Source organism: Lissotriton vulgaris, chromosome 1_1 (genome assembly GCF_964263255.1).
Source record: "Lissotriton vulgaris chromosome 1_1, aLisVul1.2, whole genome shotgun sequence".
Taxonomy (NCBI): domain Eukaryota; kingdom Metazoa; phylum Chordata; class Amphibia; order Caudata; family Salamandridae; genus Lissotriton; species Lissotriton vulgaris.
Window position 1 is genome coordinate 790,654,270 of NC_141685.1, and position 26,178 is coordinate 790,680,447.

Sequence of the window (26,178 nt, forward strand, 5' to 3'; positions counted from 1 at the left end):
GAGGCCCATTGTCGTTTCGCTTCCACATCCTCGATTTCCTCAAGAAAGTTACTTTTACTCGAGCCCAGGACGCTAACTTCCTAACCTTGGCAAGCAAAACAAAATGCTGTCCTTGGCTGCCTCCGTGAATACGCTTAGCACAACAAAGAAATCGTTCCTTGTTTCATAAGAACTTTGCAGCAAGATTCTTCAGCTGCGCATGTGCATGAAATTACTCTGGACAAGCTTTCGTGTCAGCAGCTCTTGTCAGCCATATTTCTGCATCAACTTTTTAGGCCTTACTTCGGAAACTATTATTAAACAAACACAAGACATCAATTAATTAAAGAATTGAGACCCATTCTGTTACCCTCCCCCTTTGCTAATTAACAGGGTTAATTATGTTACCTAGCTTAAGCACAAATATGCAGCATTATATTCACCTATCCTTTTCGAATATCAGGAACTCTTAAAGCTTTTATTCACAATAGACATAACATAAGCACACATAATGAGCACATGTCATAAGTTAATCAGCCGCATTTAATACTGACAAAGACAATAGACAAGGTTAGTTTAATAATTTTTCTTTGCGTTTGCAACAAAAAGCACATTAGTCCCGTGTGTATTTTCAAAAATGAATCTTTTAAACTAAATTGATTAATAATTTCACCACAAACTTATTAGACAGGTTACTTTTTATTAGGAGAGTTTAACTTCGCCAGTTTGAACAAAATTTTGTTCTTTATCTTGCTCCATCAGTAACCAATGCAAATTTCCTTTGTGCTGTGTTCTGGAAGGTGCTCGAACCTTCTAATTTGTTTTGTTATCGAATTTTTTAGCTGTTCTTATTTTTTTACCTGTAAATGAAAGCTTGCTCCTTGTAAAAGTTATAGCTGTGACTCGACATTGAGTTTATCATGAGTGATTACAGTGTCAAACTGTATCTAAGCTCCAAAACTACTTCCGGGTTTAGGCATCAAACTGGACTCTTGGGGGGTCATTAGGATCGCGGACGGACTTGAGTCCGTCCGCGACCCCAGAGCATGAGGGAACGTCCGCATGGCCTGCGGCGTTCCCTCTGTGCAGATTAGGATGTGACCGCCAGGGTGGCGGTCACATCCTCTATTTTTAACATTGCTGCGGGTGGAGCTTCAAGCTGCACCCGTAGCAATGTTAAAAATGCATGCACAGCATTTGCGTGCACAAAGCGGCAGGCACCGCGCGGTGCCTGCTGCATTGTGCACGCAAATGCAGGGGGGTACCATAGGTACCCCCCATGTGCACCCCCCACCCCCCACTACACCTAGGGGGCCCGCAACGGGCCCCTGCAGTGCAGTTACACATGCGTTTCCACGGCGGAAAAGCCGCCGCGGAAAAGCATGTTCCCAAGCACATCCTAATCTGGCTGACGGTGTCTAAGAGACAACTTCACCATTTTAGTGCTTTTCCGCCGCGGTTGTAAGCCAGCCGCGGCGGAAAAGCTGCGGACCTAAACCATGACCCACCAGCCATCCTAATGTGGCGGTGGGTCCTGGTGGGTCCGCAGGGGATTTTCCGCATCCTCCGGGCCGGCGGTGGCTTCCGCCGGCCCGGAGGATGCGGAAAATCCTCTATCCTAATGACCCCCTTGATTTGTCCTTCAAAGATCAACTATTCAAACTAAGTAACTTGGTTGTCCAGTTGGAGTATCTGAAGCCCTGAAACTCCAATATTAACCACTATAGCAACCATGGGAAAAGCCCAGTAACCACCAACTTCTCTAGATTCCAGAGAAAAAGCCAAACACCGCTTTACACCCAGGCTGGTAGTCACAACATGACCGTTTTATCATGAGATTCCAGTCCTGTGACGGCGGCATTAGTTCCTGCTGGAGGACTAACTGCTTTATAAGATTGGCTGCCAGGTCTCTAAAGCGATTCTCCTTAATCACTCTCACTATCTGGCTGCAAGGATGGCAGTCTCTATTCACATTCGACTTCTCTCAACCAGTTACAATTTACACGGTTTTCTAAGCAGAAATCCTTCCCCACTCGTGACTCTTTGAATTCCCTTCCCTAACTTAATCTAATTATTCCTAACCACCTGCATTTTAGGAAGAGACTCAAATCCATCATTATTGTGTAATTAATGTTTTTATTATTATTATTCTTTTATTCTACTGCATTTTTATGACAATGATTTCACTTTATTTTTTTAATTATTTTTTAATTTGTTGTGGTTTTATTTCTATTGTTCTACATGTACATATTAATAATTTGAAGGTGCTTCAGTGGTTTAATTTTCACTCAGAAAGTCGGCTAAATATTTAAATAACTATCTGGATAAATATCTGGGTAGAGTGAATATGTGAAGCCATTATTTCATAACGGAAGGTTTGTTTGGTAGTTATCAGCAAGTATTATATGTCTCCAGATTTTTCTATAAGATTCTCAGTATGCCCTGTAAATGATTTTCACGGTAGCAGCTGAAACACTGTTGCCTCCACTTGCTATTTTCAAGACTGTGCTGAGACATACATGTTGTCTTATGTGTTAACAGGTTACGCGCCTATCCACTGTGCAGCTGCCTGGGCCCAACTTGACAGCCTCGCGACCCTGGTGGAGCTGGGAGCAGACGTCTTGGCCATCAACTTCCGGGGTGAGAAAGCAAGGGATGTTGCCTTCAGATACGGCAAGACAGACTGTGCAGAGTTCCTGGATTTGTCAGGTAAGGAACAATACCATTTACTAATATTCTCTCTTAACCATTGTAGCAAAGTACTACAACAGAATTTGGATAGTGGGTAGTCTTAATTCATGAGGATGCCTGGGACACTAAACCAGGAACCCTAAAGTACAGGCTGGATATTACAGGGCTAATAACAAGAGGGATAATATACAAATATAACAGTATGTCAAAGATATATTATGATGGCAAATACAAATAGGGAATCTACACACTACTAGTGAAAAGCTGCAATGTCAGCATATACCTGCTAATGAGTCTGCCAGGCACCTTTTGTAAGTTTAAAGAGCTTTATTGAATATAATAAGCATTGTAAAACATCATTACAGAAAATATGGCATTGAAAAGAAAATGGAATAGTAATAAAATAAGCATTTGAACAATTCAATCCCAAAAGGGATATATAAACTACATCAATGAAAAAAGCGTTTTTAAAAAAAAGAAATTGCTGGAAGGATGGGAAAGAAAAAGAGAAAGAAAAGGAAGAGGGGAAAGAGAGAGAAAGAGGGCAGCATGTAGTACAGATTTATTAATAAATATTTCATGAACCAGTAAAAGAAGATAATGGATAATACTAGTGGGATATTAATAAAGGTACTGAGGTGGCAAAAGCACAGTCAAGTCTATGGTGATGACATAACAGGTTCCACCAGGCACTGTATGAGATTTTTGAAGTATCCTTCCAATTGGTTGTGATGATCTGAAAAGAAATAGCTAAATACAGATCTATAAACTTGCGTACATTATCATTCCAGAAAGGTGAGGAGCCACCCAAAACAATATGCACAATGTCAAAAGGAAAATCTGTGGCTAAAATAGCGTTTAGTTTTGACCAGATGCAAAACCAAAGGAATTTGACCAATGGGCAGTAAAAAAACATATGAAGTAAATCACTATCAACATATGAACAGGACCAACATTTCTTGGAATCAAGTAATCTGAATTTATGAAGATCGGAAGGGGTAAAAAAGAGTCTGTTATTAAAAAAAAGTATAAAGCCTGTGTAGTGTTGGCAGAACAGAAGGCAGTGTGTGTGAAGGGGAGAGGATCGGAGCATTAGTGGGCATAGGGCTGTTTTGAGAGAGAATAGAGGCTAGGGCGTTTTTCAGCAAAGGGTATTGGGAAGAATATGTGTTAGAGATATCAAATGAGTCACGAATGTCAGAGAAATCCCTCAGGGAGTTATCTTTAAGTAAATGATCATAAGTAATGATGCCTTTATCAATCCATTCCTTCCAGAATAGTGCTCTATTGTTAATCTTTAAGAATTTATTATACCAAATCGGAGTTTGGGAGTGAAATTCAGCATGTGAGAAAAAGGAACGAAACAAAGGAAGAGCAAGTGCTTTGGAGTGTTTAAAGATGGGGTGGCAAAACGCTTTGGAGGCTGGGACAAACGTGTAGCTGTAAGAAATAAAAAGGGTGAGAGTTGCGCGAGCTCAATTGAACTCCAAGCCGTTAAAGGAGGACAGGAAGAGTCTGTTAAAAAAGGGCAAATTTGTTTGAACGGGAAAGCAGAGTGATATCGGTTGAGGTTAGGAAAGTTGACTCCACCCAAATCTTTGGGCTGTTGAAGGTGGGAGAGAGAAAGCATAGTTCTGCGATTATTCCATAAAAATGTTTTTAGGATGCGATTTATAGTTCTGAAGAAAGTTAGCGGGAGAGAGATGGGGAGTGTTGAAAGATAAAAATTGACAATGGGAAGGAACATCATTTTAATAGTTGCTAGCCTCCCCCACCGGGATAAGAAAAGAGAGGACCAACGTTCAATGAGTACTGAGAATTTTTTAAGTATGTCTGCATGTTGATTTTAATAGTTTCTCTAATAGTGTTGATATAAAGGACACCTAAACATTTGATGTGTCTGGGATTCCATTCGATGCCAGAACCATGAAACATGGGATAAGCAAAATTTGTTTAGAGGTAAAACTTCAGATTTATCAATATTCAATTTATAGCCAGAGACTAAGGAATATTCTTGTAGTAAAGAGAAAAGAGAAGGTAAAGATGTGGACGGGTTAGAGATATAGAGTAGGATATCGTCAGGATAAGCAGTAAATTTAATGTTAATATTCTGAAATTTGAAGCCTGTATAGGATAGTGAATGTCTAATTTTTTCTAGAAAAGGTTCTAAAGCAAGAATAAAAAGAAGAGGGGAAAGGGGACAGCCTTGTCTGGTGCCTCTATGAAGAGATAAGTATTTAGATTGAGAGCCATTGACCCAAATGGAAGTAGAGGGGGCAGAGTATAGCAATTGAATATATTGAATATTAGGGGGGACTAAAACCATGCCATCTCAATGCTCCAAACATAAAGTCCCAGCTTACCCTATCAAATGCTTTTTCAGCATCTAATGTGATGGTTGCAACTGGCGAATCCAACTTTGAGGCAAGATGGATGATGTTGAGAAGAGTTCTCGAATTGTCAGTAATTGATCTACTTTTGACAAATCCAGATTGGTAGATAGTGATGAGGCCAAGGTAACTTTATTAATAGGAATGGTTAAAAGTTTGGCATGAATTTTACAATCTGTATTGATTAAGGAGATGGGCCTGTAATTTTTGCAAAGGGAGGGATCCTTATCCTTTTTAGGGATTAAGCAGGGCATTGCCTGAATAAAAGATCCACTGGACTCTCCTTTAATAAGAAAATGCTTGAACAATGAGAGTAAATGAGGTTTACATTTTTTTTTAAAGTGGAGAAAGAATCGAACAGTGAAACCATCCGGATCGAGTGTTTTATCTTTGGGTAGTAGAGTAATAGCAGTAAATATTTCCTTTTCTAAGATAGGAGTGTCTAGAAATAAAAGATCTGTAGAATCATCGGGAGATTTAGGAATAGTATGAAAGAAGGAATCAATTTGTGTGGAAGAGGGGCCAGACTCTGGAGTGTATAGGGAGGTGTAATATTGGACAAAACAGTCAAGAATTTCATCATCTGTGGAGTGGCGGACTCCATGGTTATCAGAAATAGCTATAATTTTGGATTTTTGCTTCTTGATTTTAAGATAGTTTGTAAGGGATTTGCCTACTTTGTTCCGTCCACCTTACCTTTTTGCATTGAATTTGAGGAGATTATTACTTGCGGAGTCCCAATGGAATTTGTGGTGAAATATTGATGCTCGAGATCTTTAATTTGTTTAAGGATAAGAGAGAACTGTGAAAGAGCTTTTTTCTTCTTCCGAGATTCGAAGTCAATAATAAAAATGAGCATAGGTGACAACTAACAAGACCATCAATGATTGCTAAGTTCCATAAGTTCTCCTCAATGATTATGGATAATAATAATAATAATAATAATAATAAAAATCCACATTTGTAAAGCGCACAATCACCCGTAAGGGTCTCTAGGCGCTGGGGGCCGTCGGGAAGATTAAGCAAGCTATTGCCCAGAGTCACATGGTGCTGGGCTAATCTGCCGCCGGAGATCGAACCGTGATCCCCAGATTCCGGAGTCAGTCACCCTAGCCGCGGCGCCACACCTCTTCCGATGAACTTCCGGAGATCAGCTGGATCCTCAAAGGAGAATGTTCGGTCTTTGTACGTCACTTTGAAAAAGCAGGGGTGTATAAGGTCATAACGAGCGTTCATGGATTTCAAGGCTGGTCTGAGATCAAGGAATTCTTTGCGTCCGCTGGCTGTTGGTTTAGAAACGTCCTGACAAAAGAAGATTTTATGTCCAAACCATAGCATCTGTTTATGTTGTTTGGTAGTATTGAGGATCGCCATAAGGTCAGAATACAGCAGAAAATAGGCGATGATACCTCTTGGTTTGGTAGAGGAGGATAGATTCTTAGGCACCAGTCTGTGCGCTCTTCGGATATTAAAATCCATTGATTTTGGAAGGCCAACGATCTGCAGAACTTGAGATTTCAGGAAAGAGATCATGTCAGAACCTTCGAAACCTTCCAGAATTCCATAAATGCGTAGGTTATTACGCCGGTTGCGATTTTCCAAATCCTCTGTAGTCTTTTTAAATTGGGTAACTTCTTTGGTGAGGCTGTCAACTCTAGCAACGATGTCTTGTCTTCTGCTCAACATCAGAATGTCTTAAGTCAAGGCTGGACTGTTTGTCCTCAATTCTCTGAAGGGTAGCGGTGGAATCAGACATAAAGGGTCGAATGAGGCGTAACTCATCCATAATGTTTTCCAGCGTGAGGGGAAGAGGTGATTTAGGTGGAGAGCAAGGGTCCTTCTTAAGTCGCTTGCCGGTGTTAGCTGTTGAGTCTTTACGACCTCCAGGAGAAACCCCTGCAGCACTATGAGGCTTAGTAGAATGCGGAGGATCCATGGTAATCAGATGATTGAGACAAATTCCAGATTTCTATTATGAAACGCCAAAAAAAGGTAACAGAGTCACTTTAGATGAAGGTAATGGAGAGCAAAGGCAAGAGAGCGCGAAGCCCTCAGCCCAAGCAGTTTTTCAAAAACTTTTTGTCGCAGAAAAGCGCAACAGCATGAAAGGTAGTAAAAGACGAGGCAGCCAGCAGATGTGCAAATGACCTGAAGTACCAATACAATAGAAGATGAGTGGTGACAACAATATACAGTAGGATTGAACTGTGAAGGCAATAAATTGCTGGGAAGAATCTAAGTAGACAAGGATTATGTTAAGCGATGTTGTTATGGCGACGCAGAAATGCACCAACTGACAAAAAATAATGCAGGGAAAGAGGCAATGATGCCATTGTGTTGAAGAGAAAAAAAAGTCCAGATGCTGAGGAAAAAAGAAAAAACAGCTCTTTCAAAGAATGTCTCTCTTCATAAACATAGCAAATGCCAATATAGGAGCAGTGTCAAGAAGCTCAGCATACAAACGCTGAAGGGAGCAGCATAGGAATCAATAACGCGCCAAAACGGGAATGCGCGAAATGGCGGCCGCCATTACTGAAGGATCTGAAGTGAAAAAATAGGAAACACAGAAAGGAGGGTTTAAATGTTCATAAATTCGGTCGGAAACTTGCCTGAGTACTCCTGGCAGTTTCCGACGTGCTGGCGTCCCTTTTAAAAAATCCGCTTTGCGATTGAAGAGACCCTTTGGAAGTAAACGAAGTCCGGCGTTGCGGAGCTTCTCAGGGTGCGGCCATCCTGTCGCCGTCGCCACGCGCCTCCCCAGGCACCCTTTGTTTTGAAGTGGAGGATCCAATAACGATGTAATTGACAAGTCTCTCAATGTGCCGTTTCGGGCCTCTTCTAAACTGCAACATGTTGATATAACCATGATGTTTTCTTTTCTTGCATCCATACACTTGTTGTTATAAGCAAGAACACTAGAATTATGTGACTCTGCAGCTGCAACTTTTTTCTCATAATAATGGATTTGCTACATTTGCCACATAATCTATTATTTGCTGCATAATGTAAAAAACACATTTGTTTCTAGCTCAAATGCCCCCAAAAGTTACTGAAATTGAGCCGATATGTATTCACGCTGAGGGGTAGGTCTTTTGCAAAGGGTAACTGGTCATCTTTCAGTTGCTTATTTCTACTTTTGATTATTTCACTGGTACTAATGAGCTAAAATATTTGCCCATACAGTATTACCACATATAAAAATGCCAAAATAATGAAGTAATACTTAAAACAAAAGTGCCACATTATGCCACATAATTTGTCTTTTCTTTCTACATAATTTAGACAACCTGTCCGCATTATTTGATTTTTCCCGGCCGATTTCTGTGTCCCTTGTTATAAGGGTGTTACAATGTTGCAGGCATGAGCCAGTGGTGTGGAGTGAACTTGTAAAAGGAGCTTGGTCGAAAGGGGATGGAGCATGGTATGTGGCCAGCATCTCTGCCCGTGGGTGACAAGCGACATAGTAGCTCCAGGCTTTCTTTAACGCAACCTCCTCTGGTGCCCTTGATTTTGAATAGGGAACTCAGGTGATGTTGGTACTGGAGTGGTGTTACGGTCAAGGATCCAGCCGCAGCTTAAATAAAGGAGAGTTATTCAATTAGTTGCCCATATGAGAGTAGGACAGCAGTATGTCAGGTATTGCTCTCTCTGAGGTTGCGGGTTGGACTAAGGGAAAATAAGAACAAATTACAGCAAACTGCAAAATCTACACAAACTTCTTTAACTTTAAATACTGCATGAGGCACATATAATCCTAAAACATTGTTCATATTACCTGCATGGAACAGTAAATGTGCATTGCAGAAAAGCTTTAGCCTCTGTGCTCACATTAATGAGTGACAACTTTATCTAAACATGTATTGGCAATGAATGTGAAAATGCATGTAAGTACAGCCGTACAGAAATTATGTTTCCATGCAATAGCATATTAAATTAGAGTAACTTAAGCCTTCATTGTAGTCTTGCTTCTATTTCTGTGTAAAACACAAGGCATGAATAAATGAACTATGGATACCGAGGGAGTTTCATTATAGTCCTGCTTCTGCTTTACATTTTGCTTCATTATTTATATACACCGTATGAATCAGGTCGTATTATTTAATTTTCTAAGTCAGCACAGACCCCTTGAGTAGGTATTGTGGACACTCAGCGGTCCTTGGACCACAGATTAAAAGAAGCTACTGTAGTGCGTTCACCATATTATACATATAGGTGAACTTTGCCTAAAAGTGCAGTTTTGTTCCACTTACTCCTACACAGTCCAGCAAGCTGTCGAACGGGGGTAAAAATGCATGCAGAGTTTGAATATACAGGTCCCACATCTTATGGGTTGTCACAAATTGTCATATTTCTCTTGCTCAGCTCATAATCAGATTCCAGGCCTTTGTCCTACCTGCTGAGTCAAGTTAATTACCCTGCTCTCCACTTGAGAGAATAAAAACCTCCTGAAACTAGGGGAATAATGATCAGTGATTGGCCCATGTCCTGAGAGTCGAAAGGAGTATGAGGGAAATCTGCATTTGATAATTTGATTGTCATAATGTACCTGAGCTGGAACACCTTGAGCCCACTGAATGAAGGAGGAAGCCAGACATCTGGAGCCAATACAGTAGAGGCACACCTTTAAAGTTTTGGTAGGAAGACATCTGGCAGTAATTTCCACTATGGGTAAAGCTGAGGGCCTCAGAGGACCTCTGTTCAAAGAAAACGTGTTCTGCGAAGGAGGCACTACAGGTCCAAAGCAGGCTTTGGCCAGAAAAGCTGGTCAACCCCTTGCCACTTCACAACCGTGAAGCAAAAACTCCTTAAAAACTAGCGTGTTTTGAGAAGGGAATCCCCCTCTCACACATAGATAAACACTTTAGGGCGTGTAGACACATAGTTTGAATCACACACCCACTAGTTTAATTACACACACTTATTTAACTATTTTTTAACCCGTCCTGAAGAAAGCCAGCATATTCATAAGGCACTGGCTGAAACATGTTGACTCATCTAAGGATGTGGGAGGTCGTAACTCGCCTCTAACATCCAACAGCCTTATTTTTAACCGCTGACGGTGGCCCAGGTATTAGAGTTTAATTCACCTTCGGGTACTGGGACCTCCGGCAAGCCGTTTTAAACTCACATTCATAACACTCTTCACCGCACACTCAGCGATATACCTGCTCCGCTGTAATCAGGCGTCGAAGCACACCCGGGACACGCTAGGTGTCACTGGGTGGGCCCGATGATGAAGCATGCCACCAACTAGGTTGGTGGGTGAGGGCTTCCTGAGCACACTCACCAGGTGCCACTACCCCCTGACGAAACATATCTGAGTCATTTAAATTTAAAAATTAAATTTTGTTAACCCCTTTACTTAAGCTAGTCTCTTTTTGATTAACTCTATATAACCTGGCTAGCTTTCTGGTCCTCTCTCTCTCTCTTGATACACGATCAAAGAAAACGTGTCCCAGAATACTAAGCAGGAGGATTGGGGCAGGAGTGGAGGGATGATGTAGCATCCTAGGATTAACCAGTGGTGCTTGGCATCTAGAACTTTCCATCCCCCACTTATAAACCCTTGCACAAGGGAGGGACGGAGAAAAAGATCCTGAATCTTTGTGGTGACAAAAGCAGTAGAATGGTGAGCTGGAAATATGGGCCACCTGTTGTCCTGCAAGGTGGACTAAGGATGTTTTCACCAGCTGACCCCTCAGACTAGGATGGGTCTCTCGAGGGCCAATGGCACTTGCTCCCTCATGCCTCCTTAGGATCAGTTGGGGGAAGACCTGACTTTAATGACCCCCTCCCAGTTCCCTTACGGACAGCAAGGAGGCTATGGGACCTGGGGAGTGCTGGCAGGAAGGTGGTCTGCTGGCTGATACCGGCGGGCTGCGCTAGATGCCCCCACCAGCAGGAGCGGAGAAGATTGGCATATGGAGCCAGTAAGTCCAGCTCCCCACAAAAGTGCGCCCCTCTACAGACCACAAGGCCATTGAAAATAGTCATGGCGGCTAGAACCGAAGAGCAACAAAATGGGGCAAATGGGTCCTCAGTTATGGCACTGGAAAGATTTGACCTTTCACCCTCAAACTGAGCATGTGGCACTTTGCCGCAGTTTCCAAAAATATCTCAGAGGTGGGCCTGAGTCTGGGGGTCAGCGAATTGATATTTAATTGTTTTGCTGGGGTAGTGGGCTCGCATGGGGCCCCCTTCATCGAATGCTGGTGTCCCACAGGAGCCCCCATCTGCCCTGGGGTGGCGCAACAAAAATCTTGCTGAGGAAGATGCAGCAAGAAGAGCAGGAGCACCTGCTGAGATGGTTCCTTATTGGTGGGCCTGGGGGCCAAGAAAAGCAGAAGAGGGCACAGTTGCCCAGCTTTTAACAACAGCTACCACCGCAGGAGCACAAGGAGAATTGTTTCGGACACAGTGGGGCAGAGAACACAATGCAAGCTCAATAAGTATAAAAACCAGTGATGGATGGAAGGCTTGAATTAATCGCAGCCACTGGTAAGCACTCGGGCCGTTTCCCAATCCATCGTTATTTTGCACTCACTGACACCTCAGTTTAGACCCATATATATGCACATCAGTCTGGACCCTGCTCCAATAGGAACAGTCCAGCCCGAATTGCCAAGTCAGGTCTTCCCTGAACCGGAACACAAGCAACCCAGGAGTGGTTTTGCCCTAGTTATGGGTTCATCAGTCAGGTGCAGCTTGGTTCCAGTGACACAGTGAGCTGGTTGGGATCTAAGCAGCAGAGGGTGTCCCACAGAGGTCTGGGGATTTCTACAAATACGGCAAAAGACGTGCAGTTAGGCCTCACAGCAAGAGGAAAAGAGCAGGCAGACCCTCTCATTGACAATCCACTGCTGATGGCTGGAGTGCACCATAATGCTCTGCATGGGATTTGTTTAACATATTTTACTTCAGGTAGTGCCCTGAGGAGTGGCGGGGGCACCACCAACAAGCTAACTGGTCACAGGGTGCAGCAGCCTCCCAGGAATGTCCAGCAACGTCTCTGGGCACAGGAGATTTTTACAGTAGATTTAAAGCAGTTTCAGAGCTAAGCATTTGCTTTCATGCTCTGGAGTGCAGGGACCTCTAGTGGTTGGTCCTATTGCTACGTGTTGGGACCTGTTGAGTTGAAAGAAAAACTCTTGATAGTATCTTTATTAATACAGAGTTTTGTAAAGCGCGTACGGTTACCTCATAAGAAGTGTCATTGATGAACCCAGTAAGGTTATAATGTATTTGAATCTGGTTATTGATTATATAGGTTTTAATGCTGAATCCTGGCATGTGGTTATTGTTTTATTAAGATGGAGACCACTTGACAAATTCTTCAAAAACAACAGGAGGGAACCCTTACCATGCCTAGCCTATTTCTCCAAACCCACTTAATGGTGTTAAATGGACTCTCACCCACTGTGATTCTAAGTGGCATGCCTCTTCATACAGTCCTCGTCCAGATATCTAGTGTATCTAAACAGGCTCAACCTTGGTAGCCAAGGGAGCACTTTGGTTACTGGGTGGGATCCTGGATTTAAAATAGTCTATGGTGTCCCGAGGGTTAATTTTATTTTCAAAGGGCACCCGGTGGGGAAGCACTAAGGAAATTAGTATTCTCTGTATCCCTGTGTCAACATGTTTCAGCCATCACACAAATTCCTCGCCGGGCTATATGGTTTTTGTCAGGACCTCACAAGCATTCAGTTAGTATCCTATTTCTGTGCATTCAATTGTTCAGCTTTCATTCCCACATATATGCAATACATACCAACCCATTTGGTCTCTATGTTCTCATGTCTCTGTTGGTATGAGAGAGACAGAGATAAATAATTATGCACGACATCATTAAATATATCTGTGTCTATCCTTATACATATCTCCAAGTGATCACTGTGATCATTTCACATCAAGCAGCACTAGTGAAAAAGTGGTACAAAGTGTGAGTCTCAATCACTGTTCCTCTAAAAATCTGCACATACTCTCCATACACATACATACAGTGTGCAAGTATTATCCTTGAGATTACCAAGATATTGTTTGTGCTGCACTCATCATGCATATAAATTGTGATTGTTGATAATTCCCTTTACATAGTAGTGTTCTATTTTGATCTCCATAAGGGTAAGGAGGCAGGTTGAAATTGTAGTCAAATTCTGCGTCTCAATCGGGCTTTCGATCCAACTTAAGTACCGAGACGGCGCTCCTGGAAGTCTCAGAGATTGTGAAGGAGGTGCTGGATGCCGGAGGCAGGGTGATGTTAGTTATGTTAGACCTGTCGGCGGCTTTTGACACCGTCCCCCATGAGGATCTCCTCACAAGACTACATGACATCGGTCTAGGGGGGTCGGTGCTCAACTGGTTTCGTTCCTTCTTAGCCAACCGCCGACAAACGGTCTGGGCCTCCTCTGGATCTGCCGAAATGCCGCCATTGGGAGTCGGAGTTCCTCAGGTCTCAGTATTGAGCCCTACTCTATTTAACATCCTCATGACCCCTCTGGCGACTTTGGTGGAGTCCTACGGGGCCCAGATCGTCTCATATGCTGACAACACCCAGCTTCTTTTCACCTGCCGTAAGAGCGAAGAATTCGATGGGGAAAGTATCCGTGAGTGCTTTAGGGCTGTTTTTAACTGGTTCCATCTGAACAGCCTCAAGTGTAACTCGGATAAATCTGAGATACTTTTCTTTGGATGCCCATTGGAACCGGACTGGCATGGTTGGTGGCCTGCCGACATGTTCCCTCCAGCCCAGTCTTCTAAATGGGCTAAGAACCTGGGAATTAAAATCGACAACGGGCTTACGCTCAAATCCCAGGTGGCAACCCTTACAGGGACTTGTTTCGGTATCCTCAGGATGCTCCGAAAGTTCTTTCCTTTGCTGTCTGAGGAACATCGGAGAATAACTGTACAGGCCCTCATCGGATCCAGACTGGATTACGCTAACATTCTGTATCTGGGTCTTCCGGAATACCTCTTAGAGCGTATGCAGGTGACTCAGAATGCTGCAGCACGAGCTATCTTTGGCCTGCATCGTCGAGCCAGTGCCTCAAACTTGCTGCAATCCCTTCATTGGCTCCCCATACGGAAGAGGATAATGTTCAAGGCCTTGACATTAGCCCACAAAGCCTTGCACGCCACTGGTGCAAAATACCTACAGAAGAGGCTGGATTTCTACCAGCCGACACGATCTTTAAGATCGGAGTCACTAGCACTTGCAGTAGTTCCCCGTATAAAGAGGGCACGTCTGGGAGGTCGGTCCTTCAGATTCCTGGCCCCTCAGTTGTGGAATTCTTTACCATTGTCCCTGCGGTCCACATCTAATCTGCTTGCCTTCAGGAAGGGTCTTAAGACTTGGTTATTTTCTGGTTAGAGCAATTTTATCCTTATTCTCTGTTTTCCTTCTTTGCTGTTATGTTTTTTCAGTCTCTTTTCTGGGTCTGGAGCACAAAGCGCCGGGACACTCCTTTGCAGTAGCCGTTGCGCTATATAAGACCCATTAATAACATAACATAACATAACATAACATTCTGTTAACATATAGGTAAAAGAACATCTATATAAAGTCTATGCCCTCCTAGCCAGAGGAACCATAAAAGCCTCCCCTTATGCCCCAAGTACTTTGTCAAAGGTCTGTTCCCTGCTGTGAACCTGTTTAGTTCCACCTTCCCCTCATCATAGAATTGGGATATTTTCCTGGCCTTAAATACCCAGTGTTCCTCTGAGTCATGTGACCCAGATGCTTCATATCATGACAATGTGCTGCTATCTCATTGGGCAAGTGCTGCGAGAGGGTCGTCTGCTGCCAATTTGTCTCGTTTTGAACAGAAAATTGCACAAATGTTCTCAACCGTGAGAGGCTCTTTTACTACCTATTAATTTTGTTATGTGGAGAAAAACGCCCAAATGTTCTAAATGTGCTGTCTAAGACAGCAGGATTTTGCCTTGGTTACACGATTTTACTTTTCAGTTATTTTGGATTCATTGCTTGTCAGTCGATGTGAGGATCTATGTAACTCTAAATACAGATGGATGAATACTAACAAGATGGTCATCAAATAAATATGGATAAATAAATGGAAATGTTGAAAAAATAAATGCCATAGAACCAGGAGCCCTACATGTAACATGCCTATATCCTCACATTGACCAATTGAATGACAAACAATGAATCCTGAATAACTGATTCTTTCTTTGAAGGCTTTCTGGTATTTCAGGGTTTGGAAAAACAAGGGGGCAGATTTACAAGCCCCATGCGCTGCTGTTGCATCACAGTGGCGCAGCCTGCTAAGTGATAATTACAAGCACAGGTAAAGTCAGCCTGCTTGACTTAACCTGTGCTTGTAAATATCGCCCCTGTTCACGCAGTATTTTGTGTGTTAGGGGCGGGTCATGGGTGTTGCTGTGGGTGTTCCCATGCAACACCCATGTCCACTGATGCATTTCCAGATTTACGAAATATCGTAAACCTGGAAATGCATCAGTATACTGCACCACCATAGGGGTGGCGTAGTCAAATGAAACGAGGAGAAATGTTTTCATTTCTCCTCGTTTTTTCCTCTTTCAATGCGTGCTGCATTCTACAGCATGCATTGAAAGAGGAAAATGCCTGCAGTGATTACTTTTATGGAGGAAGGGGACCATTTCTTCACAAAAGCAATCTCCCCATGGCGCAGGCTTCCTTGCACCATGGTGCAAGGGTGCCTGCGCCGGCGCATGGCAGCTGTTTCTGCGCCAGCGCTGGCGAGAGCACAGGAATGCGACATATCATTGTAGATATGTCGCATTCCTGTGCTCTGAAAGATCTGCCCCAAGATTTTTAACAGAAGTTTAATTATTTGCTGAGCTCTCCTTTGATGTTTGAGACAGTTTGCGCTTAAGTATTCATAACTCATTTCCAAAAAAGATAACCAGATCCCATTTGCGTTCGTTTTGTAGCACAATTTGGGGGCAGGGGGCTGTAAAGGTATCCTGGGTTTGTGGTTTCACCCAGAAAGACCTGAGAAAATAGTCTCAATGTGACAATATTTTATTTAACCTGTGCTTGTAAATTTAGATCTCGTCAAGGTCATCTACTATATATTCAACCCATGAATGGGAAATTTGAATAATTCGTGGCAGAAACTGGTCTTGCAGCCACAAACCAGGAAAAAAGCATTGTTAAGGCCAATAGTTTGGTATTGTCTGCCTCCTCTTGGCTTTCTCAATGTGTGTGTTATTTGTAACTGCTTTATGTCAAATTATACAAGGGGGACTACTTTATGTGTGTAGGGTCACATTGTGCAAGGACAGGATGCAGTCACTCAGAGGTAAGCTAGTGGCTCTAGTGGGACGACCCATTGACTCATGGTGTATGCGGTGGTGGGGCGGAAGAAAATGTGAATGATACAAAAGTAGGCCAATGGCAAAAGAGAACTTGCTGAAACCTGGTACTAACTAGTAAGTATATTACATATATAATTTTGTTAAAACGTTATTACTTTTATTAAAATCAGAAGGTCTTGGCTAAATCCAGACCTAAAAATCAAGATTGCTGTTGACATTAATGGCAGCTACTGTACAACTCACCCCTTACCTCATGAGGGTACTGCTAAGCCAACTGCATGCTTTGGTAAAAACCTTTGCCAACAGAGCAGACCACGCACCTAACTGTGTTTTGTATAGATAAGGTTGACCCATTATGTTCAGTTCCAGATAGTTCTTTCTTTCTTTCTTTCTTTCTTTCTTTCTTTCTTTCTTTCTTTCTTTCTTTCTTTCTTTCTTTCTTTCTTTCTTTCTTTCTTTCTTTCTTTGTTTCTTTCTTTCCTCAATATGTTAAGCTTAATTCTGGTAAACCATTTGCAGTGCAGATTGAAGTAGGGGTTATGATGCAAATATAGTTACTCAGAACCTATAAATATGCAAGGCTGTGACATATAACTAAGGCTTCCAGTTTTCCATTTTCACTGTTCCAAATATCGACAAAGGGCTCTTCATTGAGGGGAAACCCTCAGCAATTAAACGTCTGTTAAAAATCTTGCTTTTCAAACACCCGGCATACCACAAAGCCTTAATAGAGACAAAGGAAGATCTTCTGCCATTGCAAAGTAGAGGCCAGCCTCAAGGAGTTCTTCCACTCGCTATCCAAAGTGCCGTATTTCAGTAAGGGGAGAAGAGGATGTACAGTCTGCTAATGAGGAGGACCATGAGAGAGTAGTACAAGAGGTTAAGAACAGCCCATTGGAGATCCAGGATTGAGATATAGCAAGACCATGCAGAGGAAGGTTATCGGGACAGTGAAAGCGATTGGCCAGGAGAAGCAGATTTGGGCAAAGCAGAGGGTAAATGGGACCAGTCAAGAGGTACAGGTTAAGGAGAAGTAGGACGTCTTTGAACAGAGTGGGACACACACCGGTAAACAGACATAATATCGATTCCATATCGTTTGGACAAAATATCGAGTAAAAAATATAGACTAACCAAAATATCGACCAGAAATATTATAGACTACAAAAATATCGAGTAATATCGATATTAATAGCCAAAATATCGAATCAAAAATATAGACTAGACATAATATCGACTAGATAGAATATAGACAAAAAAAATCGAAAATAAGGTAGTTTTTAATATTTTTTAATAATTGTGTAATATACATCTGTAGCGGGTTGTGGGTATATAGGGGAATAGGGTGGGAAGTAATTTAATTATAATTAATTAATTATGTAAATTAATAATAATTGTTAATTAATTATTGATTGGTAAATAATTAAAGTATAATTGGTAAAAAATAATAATTGATTAATAATTAATTTTTAGTAAATTATTTTCTGTAGCGGGTTGTGGGTTTATAGGGGAATAGGGTGGGAAGTAATTTTATTATAATTAATTAATTATGTAAATTAATAATAATTGTTAATTAATTATACATTGGTAATTAATTAAAATATAATTGGTAATTAGTTATAAATATTTAATTGATAAATAATTAATATTTCGTAAATTATTTTCTGTAGCGGGTTGTGGGTTTATAGGGGGATATGGTGGGAAGTAATTTAATAATAATTAATTAATTATGTCAATTAATAATAATTGTTAATTAATTATTAATAGGTAATTAATTAAAATATAATTGATAATTATTATAAATATTTAATTGATAAATAATTAATATTTAGTAAATTATTTTCTGTAGTGGGTTGTGAGTTTATAGGGGGATAGGGTGGGAAGTAATATAATAATAATTAATTAATTATGTAAATTAATTAAAATTGTTAATTGTTAATTAATTAATAGTCATTTTAACCCCTACGCTATCCAACGCTTTCCCTACTGTAGCACCCACTGGAGTGGGAATAGTAATTTTAACCCCTACGCTATCCAACGCTTTCCCTACTGTAGCACCCACTGGAGTGGGAATAGTAATCTTTACCCCTACGCTATCCAGCGCTTTCCCTACTGTTGCACCCACTGAAGTGGGAATAGTAATTTTAACCCCTACGCTATCCAACGCTTTCCCTACTGTAGCACCCACTGGAGTGGGAATAGTAATTGTAACCCCTACGCTATCCAACGCTTTCCCTACTGTTGCACCCACTGGAGTGGGAATAGTAATCTTTACCCCTACGCTATCCAGCGCTTTCCCTACTGTTGCACCCACTGGAGTGGGAATAGTAATTTTAACCCCTACGCTATCCAACGCTTTCCCTACTGTAGCACCCACTGGAGTGGGAATAGTAATTTTAACCCCTACGATATCCAACGCTTTCCCTACTGTAGCACACACTGGAGTGGGAATAGTAATTTTTACCCCTACGCTATCCAACGCTTTCCCTACTGTTGCACCCACTGGAGTGGGAATAGTAATTTTTACCCCTACGCTATCCAGCGCTTTCCCTACTGTTGCACCCACTGGAGTGGGAATAGTAAATTTTACCCCTACGCTATCCAATGCTTTACCTGCTGTTGCACCCACTGGAGTGGGAATAGTAATTTTAGCCCCTACGCTATCCAACGCTTTCCCTACTGTAGCACCCACTGGAGTGGGAATAGTAATTTTAACCCCCTACGCTATCCAACGCTTTCCCTACTGTAGCACCCACTGGAGTGGGAATAGTAATTTTTACCCCTACGCTAACCAACGCTTTCCCTACTGTTGCACCCACTGGAGTGGGAATAGTAATCTTTACCCCTACGCTATCCAGCGCTTTCCCTACTGTTGCACCCACTGGAGTGGGAATAGTAATTTTAACCCCTACGCTATCCAACGCTTTCCCTACTGTAGCACCCACTGGAGTGGGAATAGTAAGTTTTACCCCTACGCTATCCAACGCTTTAGCTATTGTAGAATTCACTACAGTTGTTACAATAAATTTTAACTATTTTGCTATGCTACGGTAAAATTATTATATATGTTTATTTAATAAAAAAAATTATATAAATATATATGTATTATTTTTTTATATATTTTTTAATTTACAATAAATATTTATTAATATAACATTAATTTATTAATTTTAAGTACGTTTATAATACATATATTTATTAATACATTAGTTTTAACTTAATTTAAAGACATTTAAAAAAAACGATATTTTTACAGTCTATATTTTAGTAACTCGATATTTTAGAGTCGATATTTTAGTACTTACCTGTTTAAAGATAGCCAGTCGATATTTTGTCCATCGATATTTTATCAACGATATTATGGCAACTTGATATTTTTGAGGTCGATATATTTTCAGTGATCCACACACACCCATGGCTATGAAAATGGAGAGCGAGAAATGTTTCTCGGGCAACAAGGGCTTTGTATTTAGAGATTCCCACAGAGGAGTGTTGTGATGGTCCATGAAAGGAGACGCAAATATATATTTGAAAGAATAATAAGATATTTGGGCAAATTGTAGCGAAAGGAACAAATATCATGTGCAACTATAATACACTTGGATTTTTTGTCATAGCAACTCGTTATGAGTTTTTAACCCATTTGCAAGCAAATAGATTAATCAGAAATCTTCTATAACTGCTCACCTCAAATTTCATTAATTTAACCTCTTTCACTTTGTTCCCAATACACAGTAGTGTGAGGAGTTAGAGGGACATAATGTTGTTTATGTGAGTCCCTCAGAGCTTCAGTAAGATGGATGTTATCAATATGATTTTTCAGAGCACCTTTCCATGTTTAGGATATGATCCAGCTGCCATTTTTGCCAAAAAGAGTGCCTTGCAGAAAGGTGATAATTGGCGTAAATGGTTACTCAGTTACCATGGCTTTCCTATTTTATTTTATTTTATAATTGGTTGTATTTCAGAATATCGAGTATAAATTATCGTCCTACAAAAATATCATAGCCAGAATATCAAGTACTACAATAGGGGTAAGCTAAATTTATGTAGTTAAGTATAGATTAACTACTCTTAACCATATATCTACCTACCATATACTTTGATGTGGAATTAAGAAGAGTAAATCAGTACTTACCTACATATACATACATAACGTACCTATAGTTCTGTTTTAATCAGTATGCTGGCTGTGATATTTTTTGAGGCATTATATTTCAAATATGATATTTTGGTAGAATACGTTGTAATGTACTTTTTAATGTAAGTCCTGACTATTGTATTAGAGGAGTGCAGCTCTCATCTTCATCCTGTACTTGATTTTCCATGCATCTGCTTCAAACGGTATGCAATTGTATTCCTGTCTTATCTTGCTATATATGTTTTAATATAACTTATAATATGTTAAGTGGTACCTTTCGAATCTTGTCTTTTGTTTGAAGCACAAAAAGTCATCCGCATAACCAACTAATTTTACTTATTATAGGCCACCATTTTGTCTGGTGTTGGGTTCTTACTTGTACACACATAAAACACCTTGCATGATAAAAGTGGATAAATTGAGATTTTCCTAGTCTTGGTGTCAGAAAGGCTACATTTTTTTTAAAGACATGGAGGCGAGTATAATGCTGTCTTTTCTTGCTTTTTATTAAAAAGCAGCCAAGTAAAAACAAAACTACATTACCCAGAAAACCTAGATAAAAAAAACTACAAACAATAACATCACAAAAGAGGCACCAATAACACGTTGTGTAACCTAATAATTATCTTGACTGAAAGCAACAATTCGTTGTTTCTTGAAGTAAGTTAATCAATATGAGCCATGAAAAGAAACAGCAATACTGAACTAAAAGAAATCATAATGGTCAATAAATCCATTAGGCAGGCCAACATCAGATGAGGAAACATCCTTCAGACAGGAAAAAGGATCCATGAAGAGGTCCATCGAGTTCCATTGTTGAAGAGAATCCAGAAGATTAGGTAGAAGTGGAAACACTGGAAGATGGCATCTGAACTGCAGAAAAAACAGAGCAGGACGGTTTAATGATAAGTGGTGGGATAACACTTGCCTCTGTGTCTTTAATTAAATCTAGCCTTTCTTTCACCAAGGCTTGGAAAATCTCCCTTTTATTACAAGACAGAAGGCTCACTTTATGCATTGAAACAACAGAATCAGATACATGTGTAATAGATTTACAGTAAAAGGTTCTGAAAAGATTAACCTTCAACCAATCTTCAGGTTTGAGAATGCCGTGCAAACTAGCACCTGCCCAAAAGGCCCTAGAGGCCATAGCTCCTGTGGCTGAATGGGCGCCAAAGGAATCAACATTTCTAACATCCAAGGACATAATCCATTTAACCCAGCAGGCTAAGGTGGGAGAAGATATGAGATTATGGGGTTTCTGGAAAGAAATAAGCAACTAGGTAGCAGAGGGAGATCTCAAATCCGCAGTTCATGAAATGTAAGATTATAAAAAATTTCCAACACATCGTTTTGGTTGAGAAGGGAAAAAAGGATAATGAGTTGTAGATAAATTAGTCTTGGTACGCCTCTGAACCTGAAAAACATTAAGGAGAGAATAATGGAAGGAGGACACATCTAAAGCTTTAACATCAGAAACATGTTTCAATTAAATTAAACACAAAAGCATTTTCAATTTTGCAGATAATTGTGTGAGAGAAAGGTACATAATATCTTGCAATGAGATAAACACAGTTAACACCAAATTAATATCCCACAAAGTATTGTATTTGGATATCGGAGGATTACGACGTATCAAAGCATGTTCACCAATGGGTCTTCCTTCCACTCTAAGTTGTTCAGCAGTAATAGCTGACTTGTAAGTATTGATTGTGCTGTAAGCTTTTGCCTGAGATGCAAGAGAGGCAAAAAAATTGACAACAAGAGTCACATCTGCTGAAACGGGATCTGAATCCCTGTCTGAACACTAGCTACACCAGGCCACCCAGGCTGATTTGTAGAGTTTGGAAGCGGCGCAAGATTGCTGAATGATGTGGATATCATCCTCCGAAATTCCTGAGGCCCCAAAATCCTCCAAACAATGAGAAATAGCGAGTCCTCTAGAATCAAGTTGTGTTGAAGTCCCTGAGGATTGATCAAAAGATCAGGGAGGTGAGGGAGCCATATTGGGAAGCCCAAGGACAGCTCCAACAGAGTTGGAAACTAAGGAGGGGCTTGCCAAAAGGGGGTGATCAGAACTAGGGAAGAGAACTGCCTGTGAGTCTTAGCCAGGACTTGCGCAATCAGGCGTAGAGAAGAGTCTGCCGCCTGGACTGAAGAAAAGCAAGCGAAGCAAGAACTTAAGGATCTGGTCTCCAACTGAAAAAAGGAGGAGTTGGGTATTGAGCTGAGAGGCAAAAAGGCCAATCGACATGGTGTCAAAGATGGAAGAAAGACAATTGTATACTGAGGTGCAGTTGCCAATCACTTGAATCTTGAAGATGTCTGGAGTACCAATCTGCTGAAACATTCAAGTTTCCAGGGAGAAAACTGCTCTGACATAGATTTTCCATTGAATACATTATTCCCAATGATGCCTGGCGAGATCTACCAAAATTCTGGACCTTGTGCCACCAAGATGGTTTATATATCAGATCGCTGTTAGATTATCGATTCGTAAGAGAATCACATACTTTGATTTGTCTTTTTAAAGGACTGGAAGGCAAAGGAACCTGCAAGGATCTCTAAACTGTTGATATGCAAGAATGACTCCTGAGAAGACCGTGCACCTCTAGTCAAGAATTGACTGCATCTTGCGCCCCCAACCCATCCGACTTGCATCACATTCTAAGACAAGATCTGGGGTGGCAGATAAAATCATTCTCCCATTCCAGGTGTCTAAGTGAGTCAGCCACCAAAGAACTTCTTCTTTGGACTCTGGATCTAAAGAAACAAATTCAGAATAAGCAAGACCTCTGTGAAGATGTCGGATATTTAATCTTTGAAGTGCCCGATAGTGAAGATTACCTGGAAAAGTCACCTGAATTGAGGAGGCTATATCGCTGGCCAGACGTGATGAATTTCTTTTTGATGAGGGCGACATTGTGTTGAGGGATTAGCAGAATAGACCGAGAGGTATCCATCAGGAAACCTAAACATTTCAGCTGGCGAGAAGGAACCAGAGCAGATTTCTGAACATTGACTAGAAATTCCAAACGAACATCTGGGCAAATTTGGAAATGAGAAATGGACACTCCTTTGCAGTAATCGGACTCGGAAGACGGCGTTTCTGTTGCCTTCAGGACCCACCACCCACAACTCGCGGTACCCGCTGCGCGGGTCCCGCTTCGCTGCTCACCTGCCTGACTCGTCGGTGGATCTTACGCCCAGCTGCTCCTGTGGGGTTCTGTGAGACGGTGAGGCGGCAGGGCTGCGAGCGCGACCCGGGACTCGCTTTCCCAGGAGTCCCGGTGTCTCTGGCCGTGTCACCTGGCCCCGCTCTCCCTGACCGCCCCGCCCCCAGCAGCCCCAGGTGAAAAGGAGGGAAGGATCTCTCGGCAGTGGGACACTCCTTTGCAGTAATCGGACTCGGAAGACGGCGTTTCTGTTGCCTTCAGGACCCACCACCCACAACTCGCGGTACCCGCTGCGCGGGTCCCGCTTCGCTGCTCACCTGCCTGACTCGTCGGTGGATCTTACGCCCAGCTGCTCCTGTGGGGTTCTGTGAGACGGTGAGGCGGCAGGGCTGCGAGCGCGACCCGGGACTCGCTTTCCCAGGAGTCCCGGTGTCTCCGGCCGTGTCACCTGGCCCCGCTCTCCCTGACCGCCCCGCCCCCAGCAGCCCCAGGTGAAAAGGAGGGAAGGATCTCTCGGCAGTGGGACACTCCTTTGCAGTAATCGGACTCAGAAGACGGCGTTTCTGTTGCCTTCAGGACCCACCACCCACAACTCGCGGTACCCGCTGCGCGGGTCCCGCTTCGCTGCTCACCTGCCTGACTCGTCGATGGATCTTACGCCCAGCTGCTCCTGTGGGGTTCTGTGAGACGGTGAGGCGGCAGGGCTGCGAGCGCGACCCGGGACTCGCTTTCCCAGGAGTCCCGGTGTCTCTGGCCGTGTCACCTGGCCCCGCTCTCCCTGACCGCCCCGCCCCAACCCCGCCCTATAGGTTCCGGACTATAAACTTGGAAGCTACTCGCTGCGCGGGAGCGCGCGGGGCTAAGCCCGGGCAAAGGGCGGGCCCTCTGTGGCCCTCCGTGGCCTGCAGTGCCTGGCCTGGGCGCACCCTCATTAGTCCCTTGTACCATTGGTTCGTATTGATTGCTACAGTTGCCTTCCTGATTGAAGCTATTGGGGTCACTTTTCCTTCGGGTAGTCTATTTGCTCTCCTTGTGTTTATAGTTATCTTTGGATCATTTGTTGTGATATTTTACTATAGTTTTTTTCCTTTTTTAACCTTCCAGAGATGTCTACTCGCAAAACTAGGAGCCAGAGAGCTGGAAACGATAAAACTAAAAAAGTAATTGGCACCCTAGATAATTTTATTTCTCGAACACACTCTTTGATAGACGAGGGCATTTCTATCATGGAAAGGAGAGTATCATTGGATCTTGCCCACGCAAAAAGATCTTCATTGGGCAACATTGCAATGATGCATTCCCCGCCGCCAAGTTTGACAAACCCTGTTGTTAGTTCTGCTGGGAATTCCATTAATGATTCTACTCCCGCCAGCAGTCAACCACAAATTTCTACTAATGCCCCTGTTACGAGCATACTACCCTCTAATATCCCCCATGTACCCGTGATAGTTAATCATGATGTTATTGACTCCTCCATTATGGTTGGGACAGATATAATTACGTTAACTTCAACTGATGTGATCCCAACAAATCCTCCTATAGACAATCCCGCCATTATTTCGCAAGGGTCTATGGGTTCCAACTCAGGGGGGGACAATACAGGTGTGGCGACACCAAACGATGTAACTCTCCAGGCATCCACTGTTCAAACTGAGTCTGCCCCCTTAGATTCTACCCCCCATTTGCTATCTTTAGGGGTTCCGGACGATATAACTCCTGATAGCAGTCTGGCCAGTCTTCTGGATGTGAGCGGAAGCAACGTCTCACTAACTAACTCAGGAGACGGGCTTGACTCCTTAATGGAATCTATGTCTAGTTTGTTAAAATCTTTGCTTTCGCCCCTGGAGAATAGGCTTTCCAACATAGAACATCAATTGGCTACTATTCTTGCGCTACAAGACCCTAGGCTGACTACCCCTGGCCCCTCTATTCCGGTGGTTTCACCGCCTGCTATTAACACTGGGCTTGATGTCTCAAATCCACCTACGGGGAGTGCTCCAGCACCCGCAATTATCCTCCCAGCTCCTTCTCTGACAGCAACCAAAACAGTGAATAAAACCAAACCCTCCACTTGTACAGGCCCAAGTGCAGTAAATAGAAAGGCAGTTCACAAAAAGACTCCCGACAACCCAGCCCCTATTATCCCACAGTCCCAGTCCAGACAAACCACATCGCGGCGCAACATCAATTTACCGCCAGATGCTTGCCCGTATGTGGTTGTTCTGACAGGGATTCCTGAGCTGCCAATATCCACTTCTGAGCCCTTTTGGGCGATTAAAAATAAAATATGCCACTGGCTTGACAAAAATTACCCTCCACCACCCGGCCTAAACAAGAACATACTTATGGTTGAACGGGCTCCTTGGGTAGGTGGGAAGAAGAAAAGCATAAAGGGTGATTGTGTCGTTATCACGTTTGAGGACCCACGACTTGTAGAATTTATATGTTCAACTCCTCCCTGTGATAGTAAGTCAGTGGTAGC

General features: G+C 42.3%; 1 protein-coding gene across 2 annotated transcripts in view; it reads left to right on the plus strand.

Annotated features, from left to right (window-relative positions):
• ANKRD45 (ankyrin repeat domain 45) overlaps nt 1-26,178 on the plus strand; it is a 360,539-nt gene that overhangs the window by 116,242 nt on the left and 218,119 nt on the right. For both annotated transcript variants that reach the window (XR_015299695.1, XM_086936369.1), the window contains exon 5: nt 2,521-2,688. Coding sequence is in view for 1 of the 2 variants with exons in the window: in XM_086936369.1 (XP_086792495.1) it covers nt 2,521-2,688 (168 nt within the window). In the remaining variant the exon portion in view is untranslated. The remainder of the gene's footprint in view (nt 1-2,520; nt 2,689-26,178) is intronic.